Here is a 12,709-nt window from a genome sequence, read left to right as displayed (position 1 = left end):
GAATGTGTTGGAGAGGGAATATATATATATATGTCTAGAAAGGCAGAATCGTCACCCCCAGGTTGCCTTCAAAATTCAGAAAAAAATGAGGGCAAGGGGATAAAGTATGGGGAGAGGATGAGGGGAGGGACTTCTAGAGTTTTGGGTAGGTTGAGGAATAGAAGGGCAAGGTAGCCTCTTGAAATAAAGCAGAGGAGTGAGGAGGCAGAAGGTAAATAGGTTGAGAAGAATAATGAGGGAAAATTGGTTCTTGTCAATATGTTTTGAGACAAATTACAATTTGTCTGTTACTGATCAGGCCAATATGAGCTTGGAATGCCCTACTTCAGGTTGGAATGGTCTGGGCTGCTAACTCTAAACTTTTACATGTATGTCATGTTTCCTTTGAGCTACTTCAATTCTGTCTTCCTTATTAAGTGCAGCATGCTCACAGATGAGGGCACACCAGGCAGGGTGCTCCTGTGCCAGTATCTCCTATGCTGTGGAATCAGTTCTAAAGTTCTTAAGAAAGACCTTTAGGGTATTCTGGTATCACTTTTGACTTTTTGAGCACTTAACTTATGTGAGCCCTCCATAAAGATAGCTTTTGGCAAGCCATATGTCCGGCATTCTAACAATGTGCTAAGTCCATCATAGTTGCGCTCCCTATAGTAATGTTGGAATGCTTGGCAGTTTAGCTTGAGAAAGGACGTCAATATCTGGTATCCTCTTATGTCAGCTGATCTTCAGAATCTTCCTAAGACAATTTAAATGGAAATTATTCAGTTTCCTGGTATGCCACTCATAGGTTGTCCAGGTTTCACAGGCATACAGTAATGAGGTCAGCACAATGTCTCTGAAGATGTTCCTCTTCTCTTCCATACTTTCTTTTGGATTCCCAAATATTGAGCTAGCTTTGGCAATGTGAGTATCAACCTCATTGTCAGTGTGTACCTCCCTGGAAAGGACACTGTTATAGTAAGTGAACTTGTCCACAGTACTCAAAATGTCTATTTCCTGTAATCAATAGTTCCACATATGGATAATAATAATGTTTGTCTTTCGTTTTTGAAGAAGACCCTTGACATCAGGGAGGTGATGCTATGACAAGCTAATGAATTGGATTTGAATGAGAGGGTGCTGTGCTAAGTCACCAGCCCCACTTTTTCCTCTGGAGTCATCAGGACAACTGGAGATGGCTCTGGGTGCTAGGCAGTCTGAGTTAAGTGACTTGCCCAAGATCACATAGCTAGTAAGTGGCAAGTGTCTGAGTCTGAATTGGAACTCCCAACCTCCTGAATCCAAGACAAATACTCTATCCCCTGTGTCACCTAGCTGCCCCTCAATAGTGTGGTGCTGGCTGATTGAGAACCTGTGTTATTTTGGTGTTAATTGTTAGACCAAAATTAACACAAGCAGCAGAGAATTGTTCCATACATACAGAAGATTGTGTACCAGCTCTCCCTCCACTTTAGTCTTGGCTTGTAGCCTTTTTTTTTTTAAAGAAAGATTTTATTTATTTTGAGTTTTACAATTTTTTCCCACCCTCACAGAAGGCATTCTATTAGTCTTTACATTGTTTTCCATGGTATACATTGATCTCAGTTGAATGTGATGACAGAGAAATCATATCCTTAAGGAAGAAAAATAAAGTATAAAAGATAGCAAAATTACATAATAGGATAACAGGTTTTTTTTTTCTGAATTGAAGATAATAGTCTTTGGTATTTGTTCAAAGTCCATGATTCTTTCTCTGGATAGTATTCTCCATTGCAGATAGCCCAAAATTGTCCCTGATTGTTGAACTGATGGATTGAGCAAGTTCATCAAGGTTAATCATCACCCCCATGTTGCTATTAGGGTATACAATGTTGCTTATTTGCCATCAGTACAATAGCTGACCTTGAGGCCATGTTCATCTTCAGGGAAGGCTTTTAATAACATGGCAGAAAACATTATGCTAAAAATTAGTATGGGACTAAGGGCACATCTTGTTTCACTCAATTGGTGACTGGGAAATCTCAAGAGCATTGTCCATGATCCAGAACTTGGGCATGCATGACGTCATGGAACTGACATATAATACTGAAGAATTTCTCCTAGCAACCAGAGTTTGACAATTTTTCATAAACCCTCATGAGTGATGGTATAAAAGGCCAAGTTTGGTCAGATCTACAAATGTTGTATACAGACCTCTGTTCTGTTCCTGGAATTTTTCCTTGAGTTGTTGGACAGCAAATACCAAATTGACAGTTTCTTGAACCTTTCCGAAGCACACTGGCTCTTATGGAAGTGACCATCTTCAATGTGAAGGATCAGCCTATTGAAAAGGACTCTGACAAGAATTTTATGAGCAATGACTAAAAGTGAAATGCCCCTGTGATGTCACAGGAAAATCTATTCCCTTTACCTTTATGGTGTTGAACTGTGGAGGCATACTTGATTTCTTGGGGGATAACCTCTTCATGCCATATAATCTGGAAAATTTCAGTCAGCTTTTGGATGCTCAATGGACTCCCCACCTTGTAGATCTCAGCTGGAATAGAATCCGCACCAAGTGCTTTGCCACTTGAAAGGATTCTAATGGCATTAAAATCTCTTCTTTAGCTGGAATTTCAGCTAGGGACTGATTGACTTTGACTTGAGGTAAACAGTCAAGGACTTATGCATTAAGTGATGAAAGTCTGTTAAGAACACTATAGAAGTGTTTAGCTTGTCTCTCCTAGGATCATGTCCCTTTCTTTAATCAGTGTAGATCTATTGGTACTGAATAGTTGAGTTGCACCATAGCCTTCAGGGCATCATAAAAGAACTTTGGTTTGTTACTATCAGCATAAAAATGAATTTCCTCTGCCTTCAGATTGAGTCAAGGGCCCTGCATCTTTCTAAGCTTCACTTGTACTTTACTTTTGATGGAATTAAATGCTACCTTCTTAGAAATGGATGAAATATCCTGCTTTACTACTATAATCTTGTGGTAAAAGTAAACATAATCCCTCCCCCCCCCCACAATGATAGAGAAAGCTCAAGAAAAATAAAGTGAGAGAGAAAAAAGAAAATAAAATGTACTTAAGTTTGTGTTCAGGAATCATCAGCTCTGTCTCTGGGATGGATTATATCCTTTATCATTAGAGAAGTTGCTTCAATTTTTTTTTTTCCACAGTTGCTCTTGCTAATTATTTTTCTCCATTCTATTCCTCTCAATTCCCATTTATTCTATTCTTTTTCTCTCCTTTCACTTTGTCCCTCCTCGGAAGTATGTTGAGGGGCAGCCAGATGTCGCATTGGTCAGAGCACTGGCCCTGGAGCCAGGAGGACCTGAACTCAAACTGGACTTCAGACACCCAGCAACCACCCAGCTGAGTGACCTGGGCATACCATTCAATCTCATGCCTTGCAAAAAAAAAAAGTGTATTGTATCTGTCTATCCTCTTCCATGATTCTCTGTGTTTTCTCCCCTCCCTTGTACCCTTTTTTCCATCCCTTTCCTCTCCTTTTACTCTAGGGTAAGATAGATTTCTATACCCTATTGAGTGTGTATGTTGTTTCCTCCCTGAGCCATTTCAGATGAGAATGAAGGCTCTCTCATTCCCCTTCACCTTCCCCCCCTTCCATTCCATTGCAAAAGCCTTTTCTTGACTCTTACATGAAATACCTTAGCCCATTCTACCTCTCCTTTCCTTTCGCTTTCTCTTAGTACATTTATTTCTTGCCCATTATCTCTACCTTTATAATATATTATACCTTCATAGTCATCTCTCTCCCATGCCTTGTCTATATATACTCCTGATTGCGCTAATAAATGAGAAGGTTCATATGAGTTATTAGTATCATCTTCCCATGCAGGAATACAAGCAGTTCAGCATCATTAAATCCCTCATAATTTGCTCTTCCTGTCCATCCTCTCCATGCTTCACCTGAGTCCTGTATTTGGAGATCAAACTTTCTGTTCAGCTCTGGTTATTTCAACAGAAAAGATTGAAATTCCCCTATTTTATTGAAAGTTCATCTTTTTCCCCCTGAAAAGATGTTCAATTTTGCTGGGTAGTTGATTGTCACTCGTGGGAGTTCTGGAATTTGACTATAATATTCCTGGGTGAACTTTTTTTGGGATCTCTTTCAGTAGGTAATCAGTGGATTCTATCAATTTCCATTTTACCATCTGCTTCTAGGATATTAGGGCATTTTTCCTGGAGAATAATTTTAAAAATTCAGTCAAGGTTCTTTTCCTGTCATGACTTTCAGGTATCCCAATAATGTTTAAATGATCTCTCCTTGATGTGTTTTCCAGGATTTTCCAATGTGATATTTCGTGTTTTCTTCTAGTTTTTCATTCTTTTGGTTTTGTTTTATTGTTTCTTGATTTCTCACAAAGTCATCAGCTTTCCTTAGCTCCATTTTGCATTTAAAGAAGTTATTTTCTGGGGCGGCTAGGTGGCGTAGTGGATAAAGCACCAGCCTTGGATTCAGGAGTACCTGGGTTCAAATCCGGTCACAGACACTTATTAATTACCTAGCTGTGTGGCCTTGGGCAAGTCACTTAACCCTGTTTGCCTTGCAAAAAAAAAGAACTTATATTCTTCAGAGAGCTTTCTTATCTCCTTTTCCATCTGGCTAATTCTTCTTTTTAAAGTATTCTTTTCCTCATTGACCTTTTGGACTTCTTTTTCCATTTGAGTTAAACTGGTTTTTAAACTGTTATTTTCTTTAGTATTTTCTGGCATCTCCTTCACCAAGCTGCTGATTTGGTTTTCATGATTTTCCCGCAACTCTCATTTGTCTTCCCAATTTTTCCTTTTCCTCCCTTACTGATTTTCAAAATCTTTTTTAAGCTCTTTAATAACTAAGGCTGATTCCTATTTTTCTTGGAGGCTTTGGATACAAAAGCTTTGACTTTGTCATCTTCTGAGTATGTATTTTGTTCCTCCATGGGACTAAAATAATTATATATGCTCAGATTCTTTTTCTTCTGTTGTTTACTCATTTACCCAGTTTAGGACTTGATTTTAGCACACTTTTCCAAGCTTTTTTTAGTGTTTTTGGGACACCTCCCCAGAAATCTTAATTCCTTCAAGATCTTAAGAGAGAGAAGCTTCCAGGCCTCTGCTCTGGTCTGTGGATGATCACAAGTCCCTCCCTTCTGCCCTGGAACTGAGAGGAGGGTCCCTGTTCTGAGGGATCTGAGTATGGACAAGGCAACAGAGTCCTGTCCCAGGGATAGCAGAGAGAGAGACCTATAGACTGAGAAGTATTTGCTAGATGGTACCCCATGCTTGATTCTGGTTACCAAGCCTGCACTGGGCTCAGCGTTCACTCTGGTGTGGCAGAATTTTCCCAGTGACCTTCCATGTTGTCCTTGGCAATCCCTGGGCTGAGAATTCTGGAAACTGCTCCTGCTGCTATAAACCCAGACACCCCCCAGGGATCCCCGCAGGCTGTTACTGCAAGGCTGGAATTATATGGTGTCTGGCAGCAGCCCAAGCTACCCTGTGGTCCCTTCTAACCCTTTCCATGAATCTTCCCAGTTGTCTTGGGCCAAAACATTATTTCACTTTGTCTCTGTGTGGATTCAGCCACTCTAGAATTTGGTTAGTGTCGTAATTTTTAAAGCATTTTGAGTGTTCTGGAGGATAGCTTCTTGCAATTCCTGCCTCCATACCACCCCTGTTTGTGAGTATTTTGAACAAATGTAGTACCATACACTAAATCTCTGAAAGCTTCCCACTTCCTGCTCCACTGTTGCCAACTACGTATTTTCCCTCCAAGTTAGCAACAAATTTCGTGCTCTAATCTCTTGACATTATTTCTTCTAGTAGTTATTTGTGAATATTTAGCTTGGACAGGATGAGCCTGTGATCAGTCCAGTACTCTACACCACACATTGCCTTTGTCACTCTCACATCCTATCTATCTCTTCTCCTTACAATCACGTAGTTTATTTGACGCCAATGTTTGCCATAAGATTGTATCCTGGAAGTTTTATTGCATCAAGATAAATGGACGACAGTGTTTGTAATGAGCAGGTCATGAGATGCACTAATCTTCAGTAGTGGGTGATTATTACTGTTGCTGTTTTCTAACTCCATTCCTCCCAAGGACTCTCTGCCATGTCTGGTAGTGTGAACTTACTCTAGCTCACCCATAATTATAAGCTTAAACTCTTGTGGTACATTGTTGATAAGAGTCACCAGGTCTTCATAAAATTTTTCTTTGACTTCATAGAGTTCATCATGATTGGGAGCCTAGGTACTGATGATGATGGTGGTATGACATTTTCCTGGAAAATAGGAAGGAAGGAAATAAAGAAGGAATTGTAGCATATAATGTGAATGGGATTAATTTGCTCATAAAACAGAAACAAATAACAGATTAAAAATTTGAATTCAACATTTTGCTTTTAGGAAACTATATAAAAGAGACTCCCACAGAGATAAAATAGAGAGTAGGAGTAGAATTTAATGTTTAAAAAAAACAACAACCTGGAATGGCAATCAGGATCTCATACAAAGTCAAAGTTAAAATAGACAATCAAAAGAGAGAAATAGAGAAACTGTGTCAGCAGTATTATTTGGTATTGTTTTAGATCATTTAAAATACCCAGACAGTAATAAATATCTGAATGTCTTTATACAAATAAACTCATCTAAATAATTTGAAGTAAAATTCCATGCAATTTTCAGTTCTTTACTATCACCTAGAGAACTGCTGTAAACATTGTAGATATAGGTTTTCCCCTTACCATCTTTGGAAACAGACTTACTAATGGTATTATTGGATCAAAGGGTATAGGTAGTTTAATAACTCTTTGGACATATTTCCAGATTGCTTTCCAGAATGGTTGGGATCAATTCACAAGTTTACCAGCCATGAATTAGTGTGCTAATTTTTCCATATCCCCTTAAATATTTGTTGCTATCCCCTTAAATCCTTTAAATTATTTTGGTAAGTGTAAAATGATATCTCAAGGTTGTTTTAACTATAATTTCTCTAATATTGTATTATGTTGTACTTATAGAGAGCTGGGTGAACATGGATTCTTTATTGAAGGTAAAATGATGATTTCCAAGCACAAAGTGCAGAAATCCATTCCTTACAAATATTTTATTGTTCGTGGCTCATCCCAGGAGTATGAATTCATATACAAAAAACCTTCAAAGACTGGACAGCATGTTAATCGCTGTTTGTTCATAGGCAATTCAGCTCTGAAATCTGGAGGTAAGCTATCAGTTGATCTTTTTGATCATTTCTATGAATTATAGTTCATTAGTCACTTGGCTTCTATTATGTTTTAAACAAAATCTCAAGAAGTAATTTTTAGATTGCTTTTGCCATTTTAAATATGTTATAGTGGACAATGCATTTGATGTCAGGAGTGATTTACTTTTCCATCTAGCCTCTAATACCTGTTTACCAATGGACTAGTAACTACCTCAGTTTCTTCATTTGTTAAATGGGAGTAATAGTATCTATATTATCTACCTCACAACATCATCTTTCCTAGATCCCTTAATGTTAGTGCCTTTTCTCTGAAATTAACTGAAGTTCATCATGAATATCTTTGTGTGTGTGTGTGTGTGTGTGTGTGTGTGTGTGTGTGTGTGTGTTTGTGTGTTTTACATGCTGTCTGCCCAATAGACTGTACTCCTTGAAATAAGGGACTATTTTTTGCCATTCTTTTTTTTTTTTTTGTAAGGCAGATGGGGTTAAGTGGCTTGCCCAAGGCCACACAGCTAGGTAATTATTAGGTGTCTGAGACCGGATTTGAACCTAGCTACTCCTGACTCCAAGGCCGGTGCTTTATCCACTATGCCACCTAGCCGCCCCTTTGCCATTCTTTTATTTCCAGTATTTACCTTTTTTATTTGTCTACAAATACAGTAAGTACTTAATAATTGTTGACTTGATTTGACTTGTTCATTGATCAAGAAATTCAAATTCCATTCTCAGGTATCTACTTTTTAACTAGCATTTCACTTCCCAAATAATTTTTCTCTTGCCTTCTGATAACCAACAGTGAGGAAAACACAGTTCTGTTCCACATTGATCTTCAATTTCTTGCCAAGAATTTCATAATAATTGGCTAAACATTTTAGGTTGTATATACAGCTCTGTTTATTAGGACAGTCCTAACTAAATGGAACCATGGGTTTTACTAGGAAGGATTTTGCTCATGTGAGTTATGGAGAAGGTTTTTGGCTTAAAATATTTCACTGATACCCATTCTCACCCTTGTCCCAGATGTCTTCTGTTTTTCTTTATCTGTTGCATGTCAACCGTTATATGGTGTTTATTAACCTTCCAATTTGCTTTTTTTCCCCTCTCCCCCAGTGTCTGCCTTCTGATGGTTTTTGAGCTATATGTCTAAAATGACTTCTAGTGATTGTGACATATAAAAAGTTTGAGAGACCTAGTTTCTGACTAATTGATCATTTTATTACTCATGCTACCATTATTATAAATAATAGATTCAGTGATATTCTCAAATGGCAAACACCCTTCATGGAACCTACTCAATGCTTATATCCCTTGGAAGGGAATATATAACTAGTGACAGGCCACAATACTAAATATGCCATTACTTTTCTTTGGAATATAGAAAGCATTAAAATCTTACTCCAAATAGCCTAAATCATCTACCTGCATCTCACTATGGTAGTTCAGATTTGCTCCAATAATAGACTAAAAGATCTACTTAGTGGTATTTATACTGAATACCTAACATGATTAAAAATTATAGAAATTTTCCATAAAAGAAGAATTAGGATCATAGCTGTAGAGGAAGAGAATACTTCCTTAACTTCATATTAATTCCAGGCTAAAGATTTGCATTGAGCCAGGCTTTAAGTTAGCCAGATGGAATATTTTTCCATTTAAGAGGAAAGTCACTTGGGAAATTTAGTCAGGATGATCCCACCTCAGCCCATGCCAAGAGTTGCTCTCTCAACCTATGCCATCTAAATGTCCACAATCATGGTTGTCCACCCCAGAGGTTGCTGGGTTTATGGATTATTGGTCTAACAGCATTCTTTGATCATGATCATACCTGAGTCAGATTCAGCATTATATCAGTTACAGTCCCATAATGTCTCAAATAGCAAATTCCAGTAATTAATATCTGGTAGATTCAGTTCTTGAGGGTCATATTTCCTTGATAATAAGGTTTGGCTATAATTTCAGATGGAAACAGTAAGAAATGAAAAATCATGAAAAATAAAAACCTATTTTGATATGACTAGTACTCATTGTAAATAGATGCTTTTTCATTCCTAGTTTCAAAATTACACAAATGCTTTAAAATGCTTAGTAACAAACAACAAAAGATTTGGAATAGGATGTGTAAATATAGTAATCCCAAATTGTATACAGGAAAGAGCCTAAGTGAAAAGATGTCTATAGTAAAAACATGTTCAGTTTTTAACTATATTCAAATGGACATAAACATAGACTGCCGCTCTCAAAATCCCTTTAAACAATGTGAACATGTTTAAGATAACAAATAATTTGCATGCATTTCAGGGCATATTTTACATATAACTTTTTTTTAGTTTTATTTTTTTGCAAGGCAGTGGGGTTGAGTGGTTTGTGCACAATCACACAGCTAGGTAATTATTAAGTGTCTGAGACAAGATTTGAACTTAGGTACTCCTGACTCCAGGGCCGGTGCTCTATTCACTGTGCCACCTAGCTGTCCCTACATATAACTTTTAATTCCAAATTAAATACAAATTATTATGGTAACACTAGATAGCTCATAAATTACTACTTTTTCCTAAGCGAGCTGAATATTCTGAAAGACTGTTCCTCAAAAAGTAAACAAAAGGGGTTCTTAACCTCACAACTTTAGAGATTCACATCTTTGTTTCGTAAGCTTCTCTATCTTTTGCCCAATTATTCTGATATTTAATCATTCTGAAAGAATGATATACTTCAGGAACTAGATCTTACACATGATAAGTTCTTATAATGATAAGTTCAAGCATGAATTTAAGTCTTGCTTAGACCAGGGAATGCCTACAAATTCAGATCAAAATAGCAAGACCGTTTCCACCTACAGCTTATTAAAATAATTAAGATGCTTTAGTATTAATAGCTAATAACTAATAGATCCAATGTTATAATGGCATTTTACCACTATTTGTCTGCCATGATAATTTGCTATGAGAGATAGAAACAGAGACATGGTTATAACAATATCAAAACTGGTTCTCAAGTCCTGCATCAATATGAATAACCTAGCAAATGAAACCTGGTGGACAGATTTCTTGCATGGGAAAATGAATTAAGAAAGTCCAAACCTTCCCAAGATAACTTTCCTATTTTAATCTCAGAGACAGACATTTCTTAGCCTTACATCTCAGATGTGGCTTTGTAAAAGCACCCATTTAAGGGTGGCCTTATGGATACAACAGACCTAAGCATGAAACTGAAAAGCATATTCAGGGACCTCCAAAAATGTTTTTAGTACTAGACACAAAATATTGCAATAAATTAGTTTTACAAATTGATCAGGCCTTCTAAAAATCATACAGAAGTATTTTACTTAAACATACACAGAAGTGCCTTTAACATTCCTTCCTAAAAACATTTCTCTTTTTTAAAAACAGCTTAAAATTTACCCTGATGTAAAAAAGGCAGTCATTAGAATCTAATGAAATAAATTAATTGAAAACTTAAAAACTTATAGATATGTCTTATTTTAATCTTAAAGATAAATTCTTAAAACTAGAATTTTTCAAAACTATTTTTTACAAATTCCCAATTATTCCATGGGGAAGAGATTTGGTTTTTCTAAGTGAAACAGTGCCAAAAATATGTCCCATTAAATTAGCTTTATCACAATAAAAAAGTTTACTCAATATTCTTTTCTTCCTTTGTTTTCTCCTGTTTTCTAGAGTATGAACTTATTCTGGTGTAAAATATATCTGTTAGAAATCAAGAAAATAATTACATTCTAGATTCTACAGGGATAGCAAAGATGTGATAGTTAATTTGAATTAATGGAAAAACAACTCTGGCTAATTGCTGTAAACCTCTAAATTAACACACACAGACATCAAACTACATCATAAGTAGTCTTGAAAATTTCTACCTTCCATTTTGTGCAGGGATTATTTGTATCCCATTTCCTTAGTAGAAATTCTATAACACAGAAAACTTGTACAGGGTTGGTTAAAATTTATTATTAGATGGTTCTAAGAATCCTTGTAGGAGATTTTACAAGATCTTTTCTTTGAATCTTTGCCCACAGATTAATCAATTATCATGTTTTCTTTTAAAAAAGGAAATTTACTTATGTAGATGCTTTTTAGATTTTGGCAACATTAGAACAATAACTTCAAGTAACTGGGTTAACATAATTTTTATGTGATAGCCAAATAATTTTAGAAGAAACTTCCTCTTAGATATAGATGAAACTGGAAGTTTTGTAAATTCTTAATTACAGTTCTTCAGAATATTACATACAGCATGTGATCAAAGGTCACCGAGGCTGATCAAATAAGCTCACTAGCTTTCTAACCCATTTTTTGTCTTCCTTAAACAAGACAATCCTTAATCTATTAACATCCAGATTATAAGAGAAGTAGCTTTTCTAATGACGTATCAAATTTCATTATAATAAGGAAATTTAGAAAAATAACAATACCATAAACAATGTTATATATTTGAAACTTGAAACAACTCATCACCAGTCAAATGACCTCAGTTCAATTGAATGTGTTTCCAAATCATTCCAAAATCATTCATCTCATCACCATTGGTATTGTATATTGATCACATCTAAAATTCCATATAAAGTTATCAATTATGAAGCAATTACATCTAATAAAAGAAATAATCTAAACAGTTAACACAATATAACACTTATTCTATACCAGGCACTATGTTAAACATTTTACCATTATATGATGACCACAGTGACCTTTAGAGGCAGGTGCCTTACAGTAAACTGGGGTAAATAGGTGACTTGCTTGGGGTCACACAGCTAATTTCTTAATGTCAAATGGCAAATGACTTTTTATAGTAGTTTCTAATTTACCATAATTATCCTGATAGAAAATGCATTTAGACCACATTCTGATTTCCTTCAGATTTTGAACTACATCAAATCAAATTCAAATTTATAACCACTAATGGTATCATTTAATTTTCCAAGACCCCATGCATTTAGCACTTAAAAAGAAAAAATGTTATCATAAATTCATTTTTTCTTTTTTAAAAAAGATGCATATTGGTGATTTCCAGTTCTCTATAACCTTGTCCTCTACTTCTTAAGAAGCTGAATCAATTCTCAATCCTTTACTGTCTTTGAGACATTACAGATGAGGGACTGGTCCAAGAATTCAGCCTCCAATTCCCAATGTGTATTTATAAAATGTTATAAATGGTTTGAATTCATGTCTGTTTTCCTGAGGTTAGTTTTAAAGTATGCTGGACTAAGTATTTTAAGTTAATTGCTTTTGGAATTTCTTAACCTAAAATTCTGGAAGACTTGATATCTTTTACTAGGCAGGTGGTTTTTTTTTTTTTGGCACATTGTTTATTTTACACTTAAATAAAAAATGAGGGGAAAAAACCATTGAAATACACAGCTGTTTATAGGAGATCCAATATAAAGCAATAAATTTCCATTTCAAGAAAACCTATATAATAAATATTAAGCATTGATTTCAAAGCTGCCAAACTGATTTTCTTTGCCTCTTTGTTAAGTTTTCTGCTGTGCACTTTTTTA

At 35.9% G+C, this 12,709-nt stretch overlaps 1 protein-coding gene across 1 annotated transcript in view; it reads left to right on the top strand.

Annotated features, from left to right (window-relative positions):
* RNF213 (ring finger protein 213) overlaps positions 1 to 12,709 on the top strand; it is a 157,759-nt gene that overhangs the window by 20,403 nt on the left and 124,647 nt on the right. The window contains exon 8 of the mRNA XM_074224965.1: positions 6,995 to 7,194. Coding sequence (XP_074081066.1) covers positions 6,995 to 7,194 — 200 coding nt within the window. The remainder of the gene's footprint in view (positions 1 to 6,994; positions 7,195 to 12,709) is intronic.

The sequence above is a fragment of the Macrotis lagotis genome, chromosome 2 (genome assembly GCF_037893015.1).
Source record: "Macrotis lagotis isolate mMagLag1 chromosome 2, bilby.v1.9.chrom.fasta, whole genome shotgun sequence".
NCBI lineage: Eukaryota > Metazoa > Chordata > Mammalia > Peramelemorphia > Peramelidae > Macrotis > Macrotis lagotis.
The sequence above is the reverse complement of the archived record's forward strand: the minus strand, read 5'-3'. Positions and strand labels throughout refer to the sequence as shown.